The 23,566-nt window shown below is 45.3% G+C and overlaps 1 protein-coding gene across 3 annotated transcripts in view; it reads left to right on the forward strand.

The window, feature by feature from the left end:
• The first annotated feature begins 3,063 nt into the window (after window positions 1-3,063).
• Window positions 3,064-23,566, forward strand: part of CEP85 (centrosomal protein 85) — a 114,796-nt gene continuing 94,293 nt past the window's right edge. Inside the window, exons 1-4 of one of the 3 annotated variants that reach the window (XM_033957477.1) lie at window positions 3,067-3,247; window positions 17,710-17,841; window positions 17,948-18,097; window positions 22,437-23,134. In XM_033957477.1, coding sequence (XP_033813368.1) covers window positions 17,787-17,841; window positions 17,948-18,097; window positions 22,437-23,134 — 903 coding nt within the window. In that variant the 5' untranslated portion in view covers window positions 3,067-3,247; window positions 17,710-17,786. Of the gene's footprint in view, window positions 3,248-17,709; window positions 17,842-17,947; window positions 18,098-22,436; window positions 23,135-23,566 lie in introns of all 3 variants that reach the window. The other 2 variants (XM_033957476.1, XM_033957478.1) reach the window with 2 other exon arrangements.

Genomic DNA, 23,566 nt, shown 5'->3' on the forward strand with positions numbered 1-23,566 from the left:
GGCAGCAGCACATCTTCGCCTGCAGGAAATATGCATCCTTCCCTATCTCGACGACTGGCTGATAGTGGCCCCCTCACCAGGGGAGGTCAAGGCAGCCCTGACAAAGACCATAACCCTCCTCCAGGAACTGGGGGTCCTCATCAACTACAAAAAATCCCACCTCCAGCACACCCACAACCACTGACCACCCAGATACCCATTCGCCGAACCATACACAAGACGCTTCACTGGTGGATGTCCTGGGAAAATTTAGCGAAGGGGAAACCATTCAGACCACCACCCCACCAGCTGGTGGTCACCACGGATGCCTCCAAACAGGGATGGGGGGCACACCTTCTCCATCTTCGCACAGGAGACACATGGTCTGCCCAGGCGTCCTCATCCCATATCAACCTACTGGAGCTCAGGGCCATAGGGAATGCCCTCGAAACCTTCAAACATTGGGTGACAGGCAGGACAGTCCTCATCCTGAGGTGGAACCACGCACTCTTATACGCCTACCCGCCAACACCTCTCATACTCAAAGTCCTGCAGAAGATCCTTCAGGACAGAGCAACGGTGATCATGATTGCCCCGTTCTGGCCCTGGCAACCATGGTTCCCTTTCTTGCAACGGATAGTGGTCCACCCACCTCTATGCCTCCCGATCAGCGCAGATCTCATAACACAACATGGGAGCCCTACCCCCCATCACGACCTGCGCTCCCTAGCCCTGACCGCATGGATGTTGAGAGGATGAACCTACCACAAGACGTGGAACACATTCTCATGGCAGCCAGAAGACCTTCAACCAGAAAATGCTACGGATTGAAATGGAGAAGGTTCCGCCACTGGTGCACAGACACGCAGCGAGACCCTTACAACTCCCCCATACCGGACATCCTTCAGTACCTACTGAGTCTGTCTCAGATGGGCCTAAAACCTACTTCCATCATGGTCCACCTGAGTGCGATCGTGGCGTACCACACTGGCTTTGACAACTCACCGGTGTCGGGACACCCAGTATTCGCAAGATTCATGAAGGGACTGCCCAATCTGCACCCACCAGTCAGACCACCTCCGCCCGGATGGGACTTGAACTTGGTGCTGCATCAGCTCACCCTCGACCCCTTTGAACCCTTGGGGGAGGCAGACCCCAGATTCCTTGCTTGGAAAACCCTCTTCCTGACCTCCATCATATCAGCCAGGCATATCAGCGAGATCCAGGCCCTGGTCCATCACCCCCCCTACACACTGCTCCATGAGGACAGGGTGGTGCTCAGAACCCACCCCTGTTTCTTGCCGAAGGTGGTGTCAGCGTTCCACATCAACCAGTCTATCATCCTCCCTGCACTCTACATTCACCCACAGGGGGGCTCGCAGTCACCTCAGCGACACCCCTTGGACTGTGTGCGGGCCCTGACCACTTACATCAACAGGACACAACAGACCAGACAAGCCTCACAACTGTTCGTCTCCTACGACCTTAACAGACCAGGACGGCCGGTCACCAAACGCACGCTCTCGCACTGGATATTTATTTATATATTCGATTTTTTAGCCCGTCCTCCCAAAAGAGCCCAGAACGGGTTACAATGAATATATTGGTGCATTAAAATTATAAGTAAGATAGGTACTTAGAAATTCCCTTACTGTCCCGAAGGCTCACAATCTAACTAAAGTACCAGGAAAAATGAATTAGAAGAGTGCATCTCCTTCACCTACAAAAGAGCACAGCGGGAACCGCCAGTGGGAGCCCACGCCCACCAGCTCAGAGCCATAGCCACCACTCTGGCTCATCTACACCACACACCAATAGAGGACATCTGCAATGCAGCCACTTGGTCCTCCTTGCACACCTTTACCGAGCACTACTGCCTCGACATAGCATTCCATGCCCCGAATGCATTCGGCCAAACAGTCTTGCAAGTGGCCCTTCCCTCCCGGGAGGGACAGCAACCACTACCACAGCCTTGATAAGCACTGATCAAGCAGGATGTCATAGATACTGATTAAGTAGGTCTTCCAGTACTACATGTCTAGACTGAAGATTGAATATGCAAGTACGAATTGTCACATGCAATTACAAATTGTTACTGTTGACCAGTTGGCTTCTCACTGTTCTTTGACTGTTATTGACCAGTTGCACTGTTCTACGAATATTATTGCCCAGTTAACACAGCACTTTATTAAAAAACCTTGTTTGCACAACCGAGCCTGCTTTGCCTGATTACCCTGCCCGGCTCAGCCTCCTCAGCCAGGTGAGGGATGCACATAGCGCTAAGGCGCAGGTCCATTCGGTACATCCCTCGGCTAGGGAGTCACCCATATGTGGCTGACTCATCCTGCTTGTCCTAGGAGAAAGTGTAGTTACTTACCTGTAACGTAGGTTCTCTGTGGACAGCAGGATAGTCAGCCACACAACCCACCCGCCTCCCCGGCCACAGCTAGGAACATCCTGGGGATTAGGGGGAAGCAGGGGGAAATGGGTAGTGCTCGGGCATGCCCAGTGGGGCCCGGACACTGCACTTGCTCAGAGAAAAAAAAAAATCTCTCTGAGCTATTGGAGAGCTTATCTGTAAATTGGGAGCTGTTGGGACAACACCCATATGTGGCTGACTATCCTGCTGTCCACGGAGAACCTACGTTACAGGTAAGTAACTACACTTTCATGCATCTCAGCAGTCCTCCAAAATTTTGGCGACCAAAGATAGGAATCCAGGGGATAATGAGCTGAAAATCAGTGGCATCTATCCACTTCTACCGGGATGCATGCTGCTAAATATTAATTCGATTCTTTTCTTTTGTTAAATTCGACTTTTGTCATTGCTGAAAAAAGTGAAGGACAGTTCTAAGAATGCAGAGATATAAGTGCTATCTGTTCGCACTAATTTATAAGACTAGGCGCATTTACGCATGCAGCCTCTATGCGCATACGTGCTTAGCGCTAGGCGGGTCCATAAAATTAGCGTATTAGTTGCATGGTGTCTTTTTACCAGCAAAGGGGCTGCGCTAGTGGGCGGAGCTTGGAGCGCGATTCGCCTGCGGAATGAGCCGTGTCCAGGGTTTCTGCCAATTGGCGACCAGCGAATCCGGAAACAGACAACACCGCCGACCAACGGGAGATCGCAGTCTGGATGATGGGCAGTTTGAGCGGCCGATTGGAAAGCTGGGCCTCCGGGAGGCGGGTGACGGTTGCGCGGTGGCGGCGTCTCGAGCGGTAACGGTTAAGCGGCGGAGGTGTGAGTGGCTGTTGCGGGTCGCGGCAGGTAACGAGGCCTGGGGTGGAGGGGGGGGGAGAAAGGAACGTGTGAACGGTTCATCGCTTTTTTTTTTGTTGGGAGGGAGAGTTGCGTAACGTGAACTCGGTGGGCGGGGGCGGTATTCGGTTACGGTTTTGTCGCCCATGTCCTGGAACTCTCGCGCCGTATCGCGATATTGTGCTTATCCCAGGACAAGCAGGCAGCATATTCCCACACATGGGTGACGTCACCGACGGAGCCCCGCAGCGGACAGCCTCGAAAGCATCTTGCTTGAAGATCTCGAGCTTTCGATTGCTGCATCGCGCATGCGCGCGTGCCTTCCCGCCCAAACTAGGGGGCGCATCTCCTGAGAGGATCCTCAGTTCAACGTTTTCCGCGGAGCCGAGAAGACTTGTCGACTTGGTTCCCGTAGCGTTGTGCCTTCTCTTCACCGCGGCTGAGTACTCTTTATTGTTTTCGGTCGCTGTGTTCGTAATTCTATTTCTACTTATATTTTATTTAAAAAAAAAAAAAAAAAAAAAAGATACATCTTTTGGTTTTTCTTTAGCGTCGGGTTAGAAGATTGAGGCCTAGGCCTCTCTTCTCCGTTCTCGACACGGACTTTGTCCTATCTATGTCCCGGCCTGTTACCGGGTTTAAAAGGTGTTATCAGTGTGGTAGAACTATTTCCATCACTGATCCACATAGTCGGTGTATGATCTGTCTTGGGTCGACTCATCGCCCCGAAGATTGTATTCGCTGCCTCACTCTTCAACCTCGTGCTTTTAAACGTCGCTGCGACAGATTTTTGGAGCTTTTTCCTCGTATGGAGCCTGAAAAAGCTGTGGCCTCGGTCGAGGCATCTGTTAAATCCTCGACTCCGGGACCAACCTCGAGTACTAAAACCTCGACCTCGCCTCCTCGACAGGCCTCGGCCTCGAAGACCTCCGGGTCCTCGGCCTCGAAGGCCTCGACGATGTCCTCGAAGCCTGGATTGGGGGGTAAGTCTCCTGCTTCCTTTTCAGGTACCATCTCTAAGAAGCCGACAGAGTCTACCTCCATTCAGCCTGGGGCCCCAGGTTTGACTCCGTCTTCCAGACCTTCAAAACGTGCTTCCAAGTCCAGGGAATACTCTCGATCGAGGTCGCCCTCCTTGGAACGCACGAGACCTCCTGTGACTCCGAGTCCTTTGGTCTCCGTCCCCATGTTTGAGGATATGCTGAAGTCAATTCTGACTACGCAAATTTCCTCAATAGTGGCTCAGTTGGTACCGGTCTCGACTCTGTCTGCGCAACACCAGCCTGAGCATAAATCGGCACCCTCTCGGCGATCTCCTCGTCGCAGGTCTCGATCCAGGGTTTCCTCGTCAGACTCCTCGTCTGAACATGGAGCTAAACAAGCATTACCTCGATCGAAGCACAGGTCTCGATCTTCGAAGCTTACCTCTACAAAGAGCTCGAAGCATTCTGATATTACTTCTAAAGCTCATACTACCATTGCCTCTTCAATATCGTCGAGGCATTCGAGGTCGAGGACACCACCTTCGAGGCATTTGTCTCGAGAAAAATCTCCTCTTACTAAACCTCGTACTCCGCGCACTTCTCCGACTCGGAGCCTTAAGCGGAAACATTCAGCCACTCCTCCTCTGACAGGCAGTGGAACATCTTCCATCACTTTACATCTTGAATCTGAGCCTCTATCTCAGTATTCACGCGAGGCTTCTCCATCTTTTTCAGTGACACATCGTTCTCGTTCTCTTTCTCCTGAGGAAGCCTCGACCTCGAAGTCTGCTTCTTTTGCTAAATTTGTCTTCGACATGGGACAGGCTCTTAATATTGATTTACATTCTGATTCAAAATACACGCCTGAATACCTTGCGGATATGGAACTTTCTCATCCTCCTAAGGAGACTTTACGTCTACCCATGACACCGGTGCTGAAGCAGACGTTTCTACGTAACATGGAGACTCCTTATTCTGTGACAGCTATTCCATCGAAGCTGGAGTCTAGGTATCGTACTGTTCCATGTAAAGGGTTTGAGAAATCCCAACTTTCTCATCAATCCCTAGTGGTGGAATCTTCCCTGAAGAAGGCTCACCCATCTAAGGTGTCTGCAACAGTTCCACCAGGACGCGAAGGGCGTACTATGGACAAGTTTGGGCGCAGACTTTATCAAAATTCTATGATGACAAATAGAATTTTGAATTATAACTATGTCTTTACTTCATATTTTAATCATTTTTTGAAGCAGTTGTCATCTTTTTGCCCAGACTGGCCCAAAGAACGCCTTTCTGAATATAAAAACATTATTCAATCTCTGTCTCAGTTACGTCTATTCATGTTGCAAGCATCTTATGATGCTTTTGAGCTATCCTCCAGAGTCTCGGCATTTGCAGTGGCTATGAGACGTCTTGCATGGCTCAGGATTGTAGATATGGATCCCAACTTACAAGATCGTTTAGCAAACCTGCCGTGTCAAGGTTCTGAGCTCTTTGATGACTCTATTGAAGCAGCTACTAAAAGGCTTTCTGAGCATGAGCGTTCCTTCGCCTCTTTGATTCGTCCGAAACCAAAACCTTCTCTGACTAGAGCTTACAGACCTCCAGCTCGTCGTTACCCCATGAAGTCCACACCGGCTTTTTCTAGGCCTCCACCTAGACGGCCACAACAACAACGTCCTCAAAAGCCTCAGACACCTGCTCCAACCAAAACAGCTCCGTCTTTTTGACGGTCCAGTGATGAGCATTCCAACCTCTTTGCATCCAAATTCCTCCCTACCAATCGGAGGTCGTCTTTCCCTTTTTTCATCTGTCTGGGAAACCATTACATCGGACCTTTGGGTCCTTACGATCATCCGAGAGGGATACTCTCTGCGCCTGCTTCAGGTGCCTCCAGATCACCCTCCAAGAGAGTGTCTTTCCAGTTCCTCGCAACTCCCTCTTCTTCTTCGGGAGGCTCGAGCTCTTCTTCACCTTCGAGCAGTGGAGGAAATTCCTCCTCCCGAACGCAACCAGGGGTTTTATTCCAGATATTTCCTGGTTCCAAAGAAGACGGGGGATTTGCGACCCATTCTGGATCTACGAGCTCTCAACAAATTTCTAGTCAAAGAAAAATTTTGCATGCTTTCTCTCCCGATCCTGTACTCCCTCATGGATCAAGGGGATTGGATGTGCTCACTGGATCTCAAAGAGGCTTATACTCACATTCCTATTCATCCAAATTTTCGCAAATATCTCAGGTTCAAGGTGGGGAACCTTCACCTTCAATACAAGGTTCTTCCATTTGGCCTAGCAACCTCTCCTCGGGTCTTCACCAAGTGTCTGGTTGTGGTAGCCGCGGCTCTTCGAGCCCAGGGATTGCAAGTTTTTCCTTACCTCGACGATTGGCTTATAAAAGCCCCTTCTCGTTCAGGGGTTACGCAAGCGACCCTTCAGACTATTTCTTTTCTTCAAAGTCTGGGGTTTCATATCAACTTCCCAAAATCTCACTTAGTTCCAACTCAATCGATTCAATTTATTGGGGCGGTGTTGGATTCCATCCGCATGAGAGCTTTTCTTCCTCTCAATCGACAGAATACTCTCTTAAACCTTTGTCATCATGTAACTTCCCTATCAACTATCAGAGCGCGTCAAATGATGGTCCTTCTCGGTCACATGGCATCTACAGTACATGTGACTCCTTTAGCAAGACTACATCTTCGCATCCCTCAGTGGACTCTGGCATCCCAATGGCAGCAAGCTCTAGATCCTCCTTCTCGCCATATAACGGTGACGCCTTCTTTAAAGAAGTCTCTCCGCTGGTGGATGCTCTCTTCAAATCTTTCCAGAGGTTTGCTGTTTCACCATCTTCCTCATCAGAAAGTTCTCACAACAGATTCGTCCGAGTACGCATGGGGAGCCCACGTAGATGGTCTCCGTACGCAAGGATTATGGACGGCCACAGATCGTCGATGTCATATCAATCTGTTGGAACTCAGAGCGATATTTCTGGCTCTCAAAGCTTTTCTTCACATCCTTCACGACCAAGTAGTCCTTGTTCGGACGGACAATCAAGTAGCAATGTATTATGTCAACAAACAGGGGGGAACGGGTTCCCATCCTCTGTGTCAGGAAGCTCTGAAGTTGTGGCATTGGGCGATTTCACACAACATCTTTCTTCGAGCCGTTTATATTCAGGGTATTCAGAATTGCCTTGCAGACAAATTGAGTCGTCTGCTTCAACCTCACGAATGGACGATCAACTCCCCCACACTTCGTCAAGTATTCAACCGATGGGGGACTCCTCGGGTGGATCTTTTTGCGTCACCCAACAACTTCAAACTTCCTCTGTTTTGTTCCCGCATCTTCTCCCCTCTTCGTCTCGAGGCGGATGCGTTTCTACTAGACTGGAGGAATCAGTTCCTTTACGCCTTTCCTCCTTTTCCTCTGATTCTCAAAACTCTTGTCAAATTGAAGTCGGATCATGCCACAATGATTCTCATAGCTCCTCGGTGGCCCCGACAACATTGGTTCTCTCTTCTTCTGCAACTCAGCATCAAGGAACCTCTTCTTCTGCCAGTTTTTCCTTCTCTGCTCACTCAGAGTCAGGGATCCTTACTTCATCCAAACCTGCAGTCTCTTCATTTGACAGCATGGTTCCTTTCCACCTGATGGATTCTGCTGAATTTTCTCAGTCTGTTCAGGATGTTTTTCTGGCTTCCAGAAAACCGTCAACTCGTCAATGTTATAGTCAAAAGTGGACCAGATTTTCTTCTTGGTGTTCCACTCATAATCTTCAGCCAACTTCTTCTTCTTTGGCTTCTGTTTTGGATTATTTACTTCATCTATCCCAGTCGGGTCTCCAATCCACATCTATTAGAGTTCATCTTAGTGCAATTGCTGCTTTTCATCAGCCTTTAGAGGGGAAATCACTCTCGGCACATCCTCTAGTTTCTCGTTTTATGAAAGGTCTTTTTAATCTCCATCCACCGATCAAACCTCCCCCTGTGGTATGGGATCTTAATGTGGTCTTGGCTCAACTGATGAAACCTCCTTTTGAACCTATTGACTTGGCTCATTTTCGATATCTTACTTGGAAAACTGTTTTCTTGATTGCTCTCACTTCAGCTCGTCGAGTTAGTGAGTTACAAGCTTTGGTTTCGGATCCACCTTTTACTGTTTTTCACCATGACAAGGTGGTACTCCGTACACATCCCAAATTCTTACCTAAGGTAGTTTCTGATTTTCATATCAATCAGTCTATTGTTCTACCCGTATTTTTTCCTAAGCCACATTCTCACCCTGGTGAGGCGGCTTTGCATACTTTGGATTGTAAACGTACGTTGGCTTTCTATCTTCAACGTACTCAACCTCACAGAAGTTCTCCTCAACTTTTTATTTCTTTTGATCCAAATAGATTGGGTCATCCCGTTTCGAAGCGTACTATCTCCAACTGGTTGGCTGCGTGTATTTCTTTCTGTTATGCTCAGGCTGGTCTTCCTCTACAGAGTCGAGTAACGGGCCATAAAGTCAGGGCTATGGCGGCTTCGGTTGCTTTCCTCAGATCAACTCCTATTGAGGAAATTTGTAAAGCTGCCACTTGGTCCTCGGTTCACACTTTTACTTCTCATTATTGTCTGGATACTTTATCCAGGAGGGATGGCCATTTTGGCCAATCTGTGTTACAGAATCTTTTTTCTTAAATTGCCAACTTCCCTCCTCCCTTTTGATTTAGCTTGGAGGTCACCCATGTGTGGGAATATGCTGCCTGCTTGTCCTGGGATAAAGCACAGTTACTTACCGTAACAGGTGTTATCCAGGGACAGCAGGCAGATATTCCCACAACCCTCCCACCTCCCCTGGTTGGCTTCTTAGCTTGGTATCTGAACTGAGGATCCTCTCAGGAGATGCGCCCCCTAGTTTGGGCGGGAAGGCACGCGCGCATGCGCGATGCAGCAATCGAAAGCTCGAGATCTTCAAGCAAGATGCTTTCGAGGCTGTCCGCTGCGGGGCTCCGTCGGTGACGTCACCCATGTGTGGGAATATCTGCCTGCTGTCCCTGGATAACACCTGTTACGGTAAGTAACTGTGCTTTCTGGCAGGACCGGCGCCTGGGGCGGCAGCTGAGTGGGGGGAGTGGGGGAGGGGCAAATAACAACAATGCCACAATGACCCATTGAACTGATTGAATGTTTTTTTTGAGCTGAATTGTTCTCCTTAAGCGGGGTTGTATATTCAGTTCTGTTATTTTTATATGACCCCCCCTCCTTGTTCACTATGGGGGTCTTTTACTAAGGTGCGCTAACTGATTTAGCGCACGCCCTTAGGGCTCCTTTTACTAAGGGGCGCTAGGGCTTTAATGCGCAGGAAAGCGTGCGCTAGGGCTTTAATGCGCGGAATAGCGCGCGCTAGACCTTAACGCCAGCATTGAGCTGGCGTTAGTTCTAGAAGCGTAGCGTGCGCGGTAATTTCCCGGGTGCGCTAAAAACGCTAGCGCACCTTAGTAAAAGGAGCCCTTCGTAAAAGACCCCTTACTTTTGGTCCTTCCTGTTCTGCTAGGTTACAAAAGCGCAAGCTCTGTAGGTCCTGAATCTGCAGCGCGCTCTGTTCTTTCGCGTGCACGATGACTTTTTGAAACCCACCTGTCCAGTTGATTTGTGCGCAGAGGTAGCTTTTGCTACATTTTTTTTTAAAAAGGGGTCTGGAAACTTTTTCGTTCGAGTAAAAGCTTATGGGGATTATTAACTGACGTGGTCTGTTGTGGTGGTTGCCCTTTATTTATTTTAATAATCATTCTTTGAGAGGATTGGGGTTGGGTTTTGTTTTGTACTTTGATGTGTTTAGTTTTCCATTCCTGCGTTTTGGGAATTAGGTAAATAAATAAAAATGAAATAGAAGAAAAGATAATGATATTTTTTTCTTATTGGTCTGACACAGGAGTGGGCCAGACAAATGCCGTTACAGGTACAAGAGTCCTTTATCCAGGCATATTTAGGTTTTTGGAAAATTTCAGATTTTAGAATGGTGAAGTTAAGTCCAAAAAAGACAGACCATGAAATTGCCATCAGACTTTTTTTTATTTCAAAATAAGGCAAACTTTAAGCACTTCAAACACAAACGTGTATCGGTGGCAGGCCCGAGACTTTGGAACTCAATGAAAGGGACATTGAGAACTTGTACAGATGTTAAGTCTTTCAAGAAATTGTTATTTGTGAGATTCTTCCTTTCTTGATCATCTAAATGCAGGTAGCTAACAGAGTATCCCTATATGGAGTTGAAGATAAGATGATGGTTCTCCTTGAAGTTTTTATTTGATACTAATGTTTAAGCCCGTTACATTAATCGGTGCTAGAATAGATGTGTAAACTTTTAGCACAATGGGGTGCTGAGGCCTTTCTTTCTCTTTCTTTGCTTCCGGCTCCCCCTGTCCAGTAGTAGCCCTTCTCCCTTCCTTTTACCTCCCCCCTGTCCAGAAGTACCCCTTCCCTGCTCCCCCCTATCCAGCAGCACCCTGCTCCCCCTTTCCAGCAGTAGCCCTTCTCCCTTCCTTTTACCTCCCCCCCCCCAGGTCCAACAGCACCCCTTCCCTGCTCTTATCTGATAAGTCTCCCGTGTTTTCTGAAGCAGCTCTGCCAGGACCCGCCTTGTAGCGATAGGGAAACCGCCGCAGGCTCTTTATTCAGCTGGAGAAACCACCACACGCGTCACCCACTGCCACTGGGGAAACCACCACACACATCGCAAATCGCCACAGGCTCCTTCTACTGCGCATGCGGTGGCACGGATCACAGATGCACGGAGTTTGAAGTGCGTGCTAAGAGTTTTATTATAGCGGATGTATTAATTGATAGGTAATGTTTGTTACTTTTATGTATGTATTACCTGCCGCTTAGTTGATAAGTGGGATAGAAATTTTTAAATAAATAAATAAAATGTCTGAAATTATGGAACTGGAGCAATACCTTCAAACATAAATGAAGTGTCAAATAATGGTTTTCGGAGCTTTTCAGTTTTTGGAATTTTGCATAAAGGACCTTGTACCTGTACTATTCCTAGCAGGCTGCACACAGAAAATTAATAGCAGCACCATATAATTACCAACAATGAATGAACATAAATTAGAATTGTCTATTTATGATTTTCCAACAATTGCTAAGTGTCAAAAACGTTTTGTCCCATTCTATCCTTTTGCTGTTCCACTGGCAACAAAACTTTGGTTAGTGACATTTGTGTGGGTCGCTCTCTGTGTGTTCTTCCCATGGTTTCATGGGCTGCAAATTGACCACCCCTGGACTTGGAACACTTTTTTTTTTTTTACTGGCTTTGGAAGGTCAGGATAGTAAGAGCAAAAGATGACAATTTCAGAATATAGAAGTGAAACACCAAAGTATTCCAATGACATTCTTAAAGGGAAAGGTAGGGAGTGAGTAATGAGGGACAGGTAGATTGCTAATGAAAAGCTCATAAAGCAATATCTATCTATATATATAAAATCGGAGGTATGTATGTGTGTGTGTGTATGTGCCGCGATCACGCAAAAACGGCTTGACCGATTTGAACGAAACTTGGTATGCAGATCCCTCACTACCTGGGGTGATATGTTCTGGGGGTCTTGCGGCCCACCTGCACACGTGGGCGGAGCTACAAACAGAAACTCTTATTTCACCCATTCATGTCAGTGGAAAAAATGTAAAAAGCTGCCTTTCTCCCTGTAATTCAAAAACGGCTTGACCGATTTGAACGAAACTTGGTATGCGGATCCCTCACTACCTGGGGTGATATGTTCTGGGGGTCTCGCGGCCTACCTGCACACGTGGGCGGAGCTACAAACAGAAAATCGGATTTCACCCATTCATGTCAATGGAAAAAATGTAAAAAGCTGCCATTCTCACAGTAATTCAAAAACGGCTTGACCGATTTGAACGAAACTTGGTATGCAGATCCCTCACTACCTGGGGTGATATGTTCTGGGGGTCTCGCGGCCCACCTACACACGTGGGCGGAGCTACAAACAGAAAATCGGATTTCACCCATTCATGTCAATGGAAAAAATGTAAAAAGCTGCCATTCTCACTGTAATTCAAAAACGGCTTGACCGATTTGAACGAAACTTGGTATGCAGATCCCTCACTACCTGGGGTGATATGTTCTGGGGGTCTCGTGGCCCACAACTCTATGTTGCTTGCTCAAGGGTGGGTTCACCCAAGAATTTATATGTTCTTGCTCCAGGAGGTGAAACTAAAAATGTTGTTTATAATCACGTTTTGCGTTAGTTGTATTGTATTCATTTTTTCAAATATTTAAAATTTAATTTGAATATTGTACTTTTTATTAAGCTGTAAAAAAATAATTTCATTCACCACTATAAAGTATCTTTATTTGAATCCATTTACAGTGTTATTGCTATAATTAAATACCCGTGCAACGCCGGGGCATCAGCTAGTAGCTTATAATAAATCCTTGGTGTTGAGATATTTTGCCATCTTAACATGAAAGGTTTTAAAGTTCCTGGGTTGTTTTGAAATGTCCCTTTGTACGACTGAGGCTGCATTATGCATGTTTATTTATATACAGTATTTAAAAGTATGAGTTGATTTTTAATAAAAACCACAAGTAAGGAGAAAAGTTGGCCTTGTTTGTGTGTATTCCTACAGAGTTTTGTTTTGCTCTGCTGATGGATACATGGTGTAGTCCTTCTCTTAGAATGGTTATTTATAGTTGGTAGCAGAGTCTTTGGAGAAGTATGTAGGTTTTCCATACTGCTGGTTTATTCTTGGTAGGTAATTGAGCTCTGAAATATGTTTTGCCTCTTGCAGAGTTGATCCTGGTTGGATGGCATCATCATTAGGCATATTGTACTCTATACGGAATAAACTTAAAAGCTTAAGTTTCTAATTTGTATCTTGTAGACAGCAAATCTGGAGGAAGAACTAGAGTTGATAAGCTATCTTTGTCACTAATTTAATTTAGTTAAGTTTTGTTCTTAGGATTGTAGCCATGTTTATACTCTTAATTTTGATCTGTTTTATAGTGTAATTGATATATTGCTAAATCATGTATTTGTCGTGAGAATTTTAATTGTACTCTGCTTTATACATTCAAGAGCATGAAATAACACAATGTAATCCAGTGTATCTCAAACTTTCTCGAGCCAGGGCACACTAAAGGTAGTGGCCACGGCTTGAGGCACCCAGAAGTGCACGGACGTTGCCGTGATGACATCCCGCATATGCGTGACATCATCACATCGACTTCCGCATGTGCAGAGGCCCTCCAGATGGGCCCTAAGACACAGACTTCCCTAGGCCCACCCAAGCTCTGCCCTAGATCCCTTTACTAATTGTAATGCAATTTTTTCCATTCATTTTTCATATATACACAGCAGATCTAAATTCTCAAAACTGACACATTTCAATCACTATATTGAAAATAAAATCATTTTACCTATTGGCGATCCTCTGCAGGCTGCTGTAATTAGTTTTAAAGGTGAGGCCAGGGGGAAGACGGAGGACACTAGAGAGAAGGGGGAAACATGCAGGCCTTCGGCGAATCGGGCAGTGCTGGCGCTGTACCGTGTAGGGAAGTCAGCTGGCAGACGGCTCTCTTCCTCCTCAGTATGCCGGAGCACACTTGGAATCTCAGGAGGCACACAGTGTGAGATACATTGCTATAATCCTTACATTTATTTTAAATTCTCGGATAAAGATGGTGGTTCCACATATGTTGTACATAAGATTGCAGAACCATACTGTTCCATTCTGATGCTTTCTTTACAGAAACATGACGGCAGATAAAGGGCAAATGGCCCATCCACAATAACCATTATCTTTCTCTCTCTCAGAGATTCAACGTGCCTATCCCAGGTCCTCTTGAATTCAGACACAGTCTCTTTCCACCACCTCTTCCGGGAGACTGTTCCTAGAGAGTTTGTGATATTTGTTGAGATGATTAAGTACATGTGGTGTTTTTGTGAGATGATTTATTTTTCTGTGGGCATTAGCTAAGACAAAGGAGGAATACATTACTCCCAATGAAATAACTAAAGGGAAGTAAGGGAAAATTTTGTTCTGAGGCGTCTTTTATGGCCTAGAACGAGGTGGAAGAACATGGGATGGTTTCATGTAGGATTGTGGTTGTAGAAATATCTCAAGTCAGTAGGGTGAAACATATTTGGAGGAGACAAAAGAGGTGCAGAAAAGAAGTGCAGAAGGCGAAATTAGTACATAAGAACATAAGAATTGCTGCTGCTGGGTCAGACCAGTGGTCCATTGTGCCCAGCAGTCCGCTCCCTCGGCAGCCCTTAGGTCAAAGACCAATGCCCTAACTGAGACTAGCCCTACCTGCGTATGTTCTGGTTCAGCAGGAACTTGTCTAACTTTGTCTTGAATCCCTGGAGGGTGTTTTCCCCTATGACAGATTCCGGAAGAGCGTTCCAGTTTTCTACCACTCTCTGAGTGAAGAAAAACTTCCTTAAGTTTGTACGCAATCTATCCCCTTTTAACTTTAGAGAGTGCTCTCTTGTTCTTTCTACCTTGGAGAGGGTGCAAAGCGAATTGCCTTCAGTATTTTGAATGTTTCGATCATATCTCCTCTCAATCTCCTCTGCTCGAGGGAGAAGAGGCCCCATAGACATCATATATCTAGATTTCCAAAAAGCCTTTGACAAGGTGCCCCATGAAAGTCTACTCCGGAAACCATGGGGTGGAAGGAGACGTACATAGATGGATCAGAAACTGGTTGGAGGGTAGAAAACAAAGGGTAGGAGTGAAGGGTCACTACTCCGACTGGAGGAGGGTCACGAGTGGTGTCCCGCAGGGCTCGGTGCTCGGGCCGCTGCTATTTAATATCTTCATAAATGATCTAGAAACAGGAACGAAGTGCGAGATAATAAAATTTGCGGACGACACCAAACTATTTAATGGAGCTCGGACTACAGAGGACTGCGAGAAGTTGCAAAGGGACTTGAACAAATTAGAAGAATGGGCGGCGAAATGGCAGATGAAGTTCAACATTGAAAAATGTAAAGTATTACATGTGGGGAGCAGAAACTCGAGGTACAACTATACAATGGGAGGGATGTTATTGAATAAGAGTACCCAGGAAAGGGACTTGGGGGTAATGGTGGACATGACAATGAAGCCGTCGGTACAGTGTGCAGCGGCCGCTAAGAGAGCGAATAGAATGCTTGGTATAATCAAAAAGGGTATTACAGCCAGAACGAAAGAAGTTATCCTGCCGTTGTATCGGGCGATGGTGCGCCCGCATTTGGAGTACTGCGTCCAATATTGGTCGCCGTATCTTAAGAAGGATATGGCATTAGTCGAGAGGGTTCAAAGGAGAGCAACACGTCTGATAATAGGTATGGAAAACCTGTCATATTCTGAGAGATTGGAGAAGCTGGGTCTCTTTTCCCTGGAGAAGAGGAGACTTAGAGGGGATATGATAGAGACTTACAAGATCATGAAGGGCATAGAGAGAGTAGAGAGGGACAGATTCTTCGAACTTTCGAAAAATAAGAGAACAAGAGGGCATTCGGAAAAGTTGAAAGGGGACAGATTCAAAACAAATGCTAGGAAGTTCTTCTTTACCCAACGTGTGGTGGACACCTGGAATGCGCTTCCAGAGGACGTTATAAGGCAGAGTACGGTACTGGGGTTCAAGAAAGGATTGGACAAATTCCTACTGGAAATGGGGATAGAGGGGTATAGATAGAAGATTACTGCACAGGTCCTGGACCTGTTGGGCCGCCGCGTGAGCGGACTGCTGGGCACGATGGACCTCGGGTCTGACCCAGCAGAGGCATTTCTTATGTTCTTATGTTTCTCTAATCTTTCGCTATACGTCAGCTCCTCCAACCCTTTAACCATCTTAGTCACTCTTCTCTGTACCCTTTTTTCATGTACGGCGACTAGTGCTGGACACAGTACTCCAGGTGATGGCGCACCATGGCCCGGTACAGTGGCATGATAACCTTCTCAGATCTGTTCGTGATCCCCTTCTTAATCATTGCTAGCATTCTGTTCGCCGTTTTCGCCGCTGCCGCCGCACATTGTGCAGACAGCTTCATTGATTTGGCAACCAGTACTCCAGTATTACGAACAGGAGAGCAAAATTTGATTGATGGTAACAAATGGTCTGTTTTTGAACCAGTTTCCATGATGGAAGTTGAAAAACTACTTAATGGTAAACTTAAGTGGAAATCAACGATAGATCAGATTCCTGCAAACTGGTTGTTGGTTCCCAAACATGGTTTGCCGCCATTGTTGATTTGTATGGTAAATCGCAGTTTGGAAACAGGTATTGTTCCTCTGGCTTGGAAACATGCAGTAGTTACTCTGATTCTAAAATATGCTAAAGCGGACCCGCTTTGATATCTAATTTACTAGTATTAGCCAAACTGCTTACGAGGGGGTGCTGGAAAGTTCTCAGCCCAACCAAGAAGAGAATAAGATAGATATGGTTCAATCACTGATTTGAAAAATGTCAAAAACATAGAATTTTGTTTCTCAAATTGGCACTTAACGAAATAAGATAACACACTTTTCAGCTACAGTGGCAAAACAACGCTCAGAATTTAGGAAGTTGGTTGGTTGGGCTGTGAACTTTTCAGCACCTCCTTGTAAGCAGTTAGCTTAGTAGGGTTTAAAAAAATAGATAATTTCCTAAAATAAAAGTCCATAAGCCATTATTAAGATGGAATTGGGAAAACCACTGCTTCTTTCCTAGGATAATCTGCACAAAATCAGTTTTACTCTTGCGATCAGCCAGGTATTGCGACCTAGATTGGGCACTGTTGGAAACGGGATACTGGGCTTGATGGATCTTTGTTCTGTTCTGGTATGACAGTACTTATGTTCTTACGAAAATAAAATAATGAGAAAAACATTTTCTGTATTTAATGCAAGCTTTTTATATACCTCTAGTCTTGGGTGGTTTCTTTGGTTGGGTTAGGGGGAGGAGTTCCTTGGATTGAGAAGGAATAAAATGGATATTGACATGACCACTCCATTTGTTGTGTTTTTGATTTGTTCCATCTAAACTCTCCTGAGATCTTGTACAAATGCCACTACAGTAGACTTTCAGGGCTCCTTTTACAAAGCCGCGCTAGCGGTTTCATCGCACGCACTGGATTAGCGCACTAGCTGGAAATCTACTGCCTGCTCAAAAGGAGGCGGTAGTGGCTAATGCGTGCACTATTCTTCGCGTTAAGGCCCTTTGTAAAAGGAGCCCTCAGTTAACTGGCACCTATGGGGATTGATAGATGCTTGAGAGTTGCTATTAAAAATAGGCCTAGCTAATACTATGTCATACCATAAACTGTTCCAGACAAACTACCGGACATGTGGCAGACTGAGCTTGGATGTACTCGGGTGTGGCATGCCAAGTTAACTCTTAAATTTCTGCCAGAAATTGATTTTATTTTCATTTTTATTTAAAGTAATACAGTATTTCTTAGATTTTTATTTTCTGGTTGCTTGAGTTCCAGTTAACAGAGAGTCTACTGTATATCAGATTTAAATAGATATATGAAGTGCTGCTGCCGGGATTGTGGTATCTGCTCATGATGATTTCTGCAACAGGTTGCAGCAATGGCCACTGTTGAGAGGTACCAGGATGCAAAATTCCAGCAAGCAAGTCGAACAGGTAAGCCGTTAAGATCAGGTCAAAATCTAAAGTAGAGTGCAACCAGCTGAGAATTTTGTGTTCTTTCAGTGTCTTGTTTGTGCCTTTGTGTCCGTGTCCGTTTCAGATTCCAGTGCAGCGGCAAGAAGTTCCTTGGCGACCGATTGGCAGACTCCGGTTATATCTGGGAAGTTTCAGAGTCGATTTGATCGCTGTTCCAGTGCCGCAGGGAGTGGGGACACTGCAATTGGGACCTCCTGCTCAGACAGCACAGAGGGTGGGTTTGAGTATCTGAATGGTGAAGAACTTTGATGCTTTTACTGTTTCCCTTACATCTCTTTTTGGGCGTGACAGCTTCTCCATGTATTAAATTGCTACTTTTTGTGTAACATCGTGAGCTTTCCTATGTAGAAAGGTCCACAGACAAGCTGTAAGCAGTACTGCATTGTACATTATCTGAATAGCTTAGGGGTCCTTTTACCGAGGCACGCTGAATGCTAATGCGTCCGTTATTCTATGGACGCATTAGTGTTTAGCGTGCGCTAAATCGGCTAGTGCACCTTAGTAAAAGAGGGGGTTAATGCATCTATTGTTAGCTTTTGAGAGTTACCTCTATTAAATTAGAGAAGAATAGTAATTACATAAAACTGTTGATTTTGGCCAGAGCTAAAATAGTGTATTGAAAAAATTGCATTTTCTTCTCTAACTTATTTCTGTAGCACTACTAGATGTACAGATAAACACGAGAGAGTCCCTGCTTACAAACTAGTCGAGCAGTATATTCGGGATTTTTAAGGTGTTCGAAGACAGTTTTAGGCCCTTGAGAAATGGTTAATAGTTCTGATCTAGAATCAGATAAGAGACTGGTGCAACATCTTGGTTCAGATGAGATCATCCTCTATTAAACCAAATATATAAAACAAATGGGTTTTTTTAGTCTAATTTTTGTACAATAGTGAGGATTTCTTTGCCAAAAACAAAAAAGTGAGGCAAAACTAACTAGAAATTTGGGATCTTTCAACTGCCTCGTATGTTTGTGTGCTCTGTGGAGAAGATGTTGCGAATTAGGACAAGCTTTGGAAACTTTCCTCCCTTGATGCTATGTTGTTTAACTTGCTTTTTTACCGAACTTTTCAAACTGCCCTCGTAAAGTGTGGGAAATGCTTACATTGTCCTTTGGCCTTGCTGTTACCATGATGTAAGCTGAGAGTTACTAATAATAGTGTGAAATTTTCCATAGAGTTGTATTTAGTGTGTGCAACAGAATAAAATGTTGCCATGTGCCCACTGATCCAGCTATTCCCCAGGGGAGGAGGGAAGAGAACTCTTTTCTTGAAAAGGACAGTTTCATGGCCTAGTGTTTGGGAAGAGGGTTGTTCGACACAGAACTGTAGATTGCTTTGTAATAGATATGCTATCCCAGTACAGTGGTACCTTGGATTACGAGCATAATCCGTTCCAGGAGCATGCTCGTAATCCAAAATGCTCGTTTATCAAAGTGAGTTTCCCCATGGGAAATAATGGAAACTCGCTTTGATAGGCTCCCCCCCCCCCCCACGAGAACCGGCATTGCTCCCCCCAAAGGCCCCCCCCCGCGAACCGGCACCCTCCCCCCGCGATCCGCCCCCCCCCCCCCCCGCCGCCATCGGGCACCCCCCGCCGCGACCTGAGGTCCCCCCAACCCACTCGAACCCTCTTCTTACTTTGGTGTAGCCTCCACAGCGGCACCAGCACCAGCATATCCTGTGCGTGGTGCCGGTGCCTGAAGATCTGCTTCCTGTGCTGGGCCTTGAGAGTTCACATTCGACGTGAGAGTCCACGTTCGATGTGAACCCTCAGGCCTTGAGCATGCGCACATGCTTAAGGCCCAGCACAGGAAGCAGATCTTCAGGCACCGGCACCACGCTCAGGACATGCTGGTCCTGGTGCCTCTGTGGAGGCTACAGCAAAGTAAGAAGAGGGTTCGAGTGGGTTGGGGGGACCTCAGGTCGCGGCGGGGGGGGGTGCCGGTTCACAGGGGGGGGCACTCGCAAATCGAAGCACGCTCGGTTTCCGAGGCGCCGATTTTGCGAATGTTTTGCTCGTCTTGCAAAACACTCGCAAACCGGTGCACCACTGTATTTTAAACCTCTGAGGTAAGTTGAATGATTAGTTTCCCTCCGTTCTTTGTTAAATTGCAGAAGAGGTATTCAGTGATTTAATTGTAGGCTCCCCCCAATAAAGTAAGAAGTCCCTAACCAAATGGGACAAGAGATTTTCAGATATCCAAGTGCTTGCCTTTGTTTGTAGTCATCTACCCTTTTTAACACTTTTTAAATTTTTTCTGTACAAAATCAAAATGTGTGTAAATAATTTTTTAAAAATCACTGTAATATTTTTTTTTTTAATGTGTTACGAGGGGCTTTAACCCCTTTGAAAAGAATTCTTCTGTTTGACCTTCAAACCAGGAAGATCAAGCTTCCTTGACATCTTCATCACTTGAAAACCACTGTCTTTAAAACTTGGAACAGGAAATAATCCAAGGGAACCAAGTCAGGACTGTAGGGTGACTGATTCAGCTGCTGAAACCCATATTCTCAGATGGCAGCCTGTAATTGTTGTGACATGTGCACCGGCCCATTGTGAAGAAGCAGCACGCCTTACTGTGAGCTTTCCTCATCTCTTCTCCTTGATTGACTCCCGCAAAGTCATCATTGTGTTGGCATAACTCTCCCTGCTTGTGGTTATCTTGTGTGGCATGAATTCCAGAAGTAAAAGTCCTTTATCATCCCAGAAGACGGTTGCCATGACTTTGCCTGCAGATTTCTCTGTCTTGAACTTTTTTAGGGTGGAGGATGACTTGTGCTTCCACTGCATTGACTCCATTTTGGACTCAGGATCTCTGTGATAGACCCAAGTCACCAAACGATGAAAAAAAATTCACTTGGTCTTCATGGAGCATCTCCAAGTTCTCCTGACAGCACTGGATCCTCGTGGCCTTCTGACATCAGCATTCTTGGAACCCATCTTGCACTAACCTTGGACATGCCCAACTTTTCATGAATTATTTTCAAAACTGTACCTCCCGAGATGCCCATTTCTTCAACTATTCAGGAAACCTTAATTTGTCTGTCTGACAAAATTAAATCCTCAACTTTCTTGCACATTTCTGTGGAAGTTGCTTCCTCAGGCTGTCCAGTGTGAGGGTCATCTTCAATGGACTCTCTACCCCACTTAAACTGCTTACTCCAAAATTTTACTTTGTAGGATGATTGGGCAGACTCACCATAAACTGCAGTCATGCATTCATGGATCTCCTTTGGCTTTTTCCCTTCTTTTGTGAGAAATTTTATCACTGAATGGTGCTCCAAATCTAGCAGTGTCTTACTTGATTTGCATGAGGATTCTCCTGACATCCTGTCTCTTGGAATGTTAGACTCGCACTGAGCCACAATTGTGCATGAGTAACCTTGAGACAACATGCACAGACTTGTTTCAACATGCTTGCTACTTTCTTTCATATCATTTAGATAAATTATTGAACACCCCTTGTATGTCTAAAAATCACAACCCCCTCCCCAATATCTGCTGAGATATGTAGAATGATATTGAGGAATAGCTTAATGGTTAAAGCAGAGAGGGCTGGGAACCAGGGAATACAAGGTTCAGATACTACTGATGATCCCTGTGATCTTCTGATACAAACTTAGAGGCCCTTTTACTAAGCTGCATTAGGTGTCAGTAGATGCTCCTGTATTTAACCCTGTGGTAATCAGTTAGTGTGTACAAACATGCACACACTAACCAGTTACTGCTTCCACGTCCACTCTCAGTCCACGTCACGTCTTCATTAAAAAAAAAAAAAAAATGCTGAGCGCTTTGTACACACAGATGACAAAATGAATGTATTCATTAGAACCTAATGCAGCTTACTAAAAAGGCCATTTCTTACTGCAGCTTAGCAAAATGATCTTGGACCATCTTGACCTAGCAGCGGCAATTCTTATGTTCCTTTAGAATATAAGCTCTCTAGAGACAGGAAAATGCTTACTGTACCGGAAAGTAACTTGCCTTGAGCTATTGAACTAAATTTCTTATCCAGAAGTCTGTAAAAGATTCCAAACCCTGCATATCCCCTAAAATATTCATCAGATATGGGTTGTGCATGCTTTTTGGTTGGTAGTGAGTTTCTGAAACAATGAAAAGTTGAACTATTGAGCAAAAGAGAAGCAGTTTTAGTATGAGAGGAATTGGGTATCGGGTACATCCTGGATACTTTGTACTTTAAATGCATCATTACCTTGAAGTTCACTAAACTTCTGACCAGCTGGAACAGGTTTCGTGTACATTAGTATTTGGTGAGGTGGGTAAACTTTCTTTCTGGAATAAACTGGTTTCTTTCTGCACCCAAATATAGATGCCAGCAGCTCTTTTAGGTCTGGTGTGCCAGCCACACTCATTTAACCTTTCCGGAAGGAGTATAATCTGCTATCTAGGTCATATCAGAACTGTTTCCTTTTTATATTTGTTTCTAAGAAATATTAACTTACTGTTATAAAACTATATTCACATGCAGTGTCTGGCTTATAAATGTTTTAGATGATATTAAATCTGACTTAAGATTTTTCTTTTTCCAGAATTGTGCAATTCTAGTAGCAGCTCGTCATTTCATCCCATCAGAAGCCAAATTCCCATTCCGACAGCCCACGTAATGCCTTCTACTCTGGACACGTCTCCCACCAAATCACATTTGACTTTGGAGCACAGTACTTCAAAAAACATTACACTGACCATAGGATCGGCACAAATGAACGACCTGAATGGAGCTAAAGCCACAGTGCTGCCTCTGGAGAACTCATTGCACTATAGGAATGGGGAGAATGGTTTGCAGGAGTCCTTCCTTCCTGCCGCTGATCTTGCTAAAGCAGATGATACGAGAAAATTTGACACACCCAATATTGAGCCCACACTTAATCAATCTGCTTTGTTGGACACATTTTATAGTGACCCACATCTCATGTTCCAAGTGTATAAAAGCCAGGGCATTCTGTCCTCAGATGCAAGCAAGGAATCTTACAGAGTCCTGCCAGAGAGCAAAGCACCGCCTGCAAACAGTGGAGTCTCGGAGCACTTGCCAAAAAGAACAGGATTCATTCCGTTAGGACTACCAGCTAGTCATGTTTTTCCCAAACCATTAGCCTTCCAGCATCAGATGTGGCAGCAAGAGCCATACACCATGCAGCCAGTATCATCAGACAGGTCATGTGATCTTAACTCCTGGCGGCAGCAGCAACAGCAGCTGGAAAGTATGCGGTTGCGAGTTGAACAGTTGCAGGTAGGAAAACATTGCTACTCTTACTAAACCTATGTTTTGCAGATTTATTATTGATATTTCTTAGGTTATATGAGATTGACAGGATAGTTTGAAATGTCAGGTGACTTTAAAAATATTTTGCATCTTGTATGAGTTGATATATGTAATCCGTGTTCAATTGTTTTTGGATAGAAGCAAGCTTAAGTTATGAAATACATAAGTCTGCTTTGATAGAAGGAAATGAAACAGTAAGAAATTTATTTTGGAATTGGTGATGAAGAGCTAAAAGAGAATTGTTTATTGATTCCAGAAATAACATGTTCAGAGCTTCATATTCTGTCCCAACAGTAAATGAAAGGAAAAGTAGAAAGGGTTTTCTATATACAGTGTTCCCCCGGTCGTTCGCGGTCGGTGGTTTGAGGTCCTGGTCATTTGCGGTATTTTCTAACCGAG

Source organism: Geotrypetes seraphini, chromosome 8 (genome assembly GCF_902459505.1).
Source record: "Geotrypetes seraphini chromosome 8, aGeoSer1.1, whole genome shotgun sequence".
Lineage (NCBI taxonomy): Eukaryota > Metazoa > Chordata > Amphibia > Gymnophiona > Dermophiidae > Geotrypetes > Geotrypetes seraphini.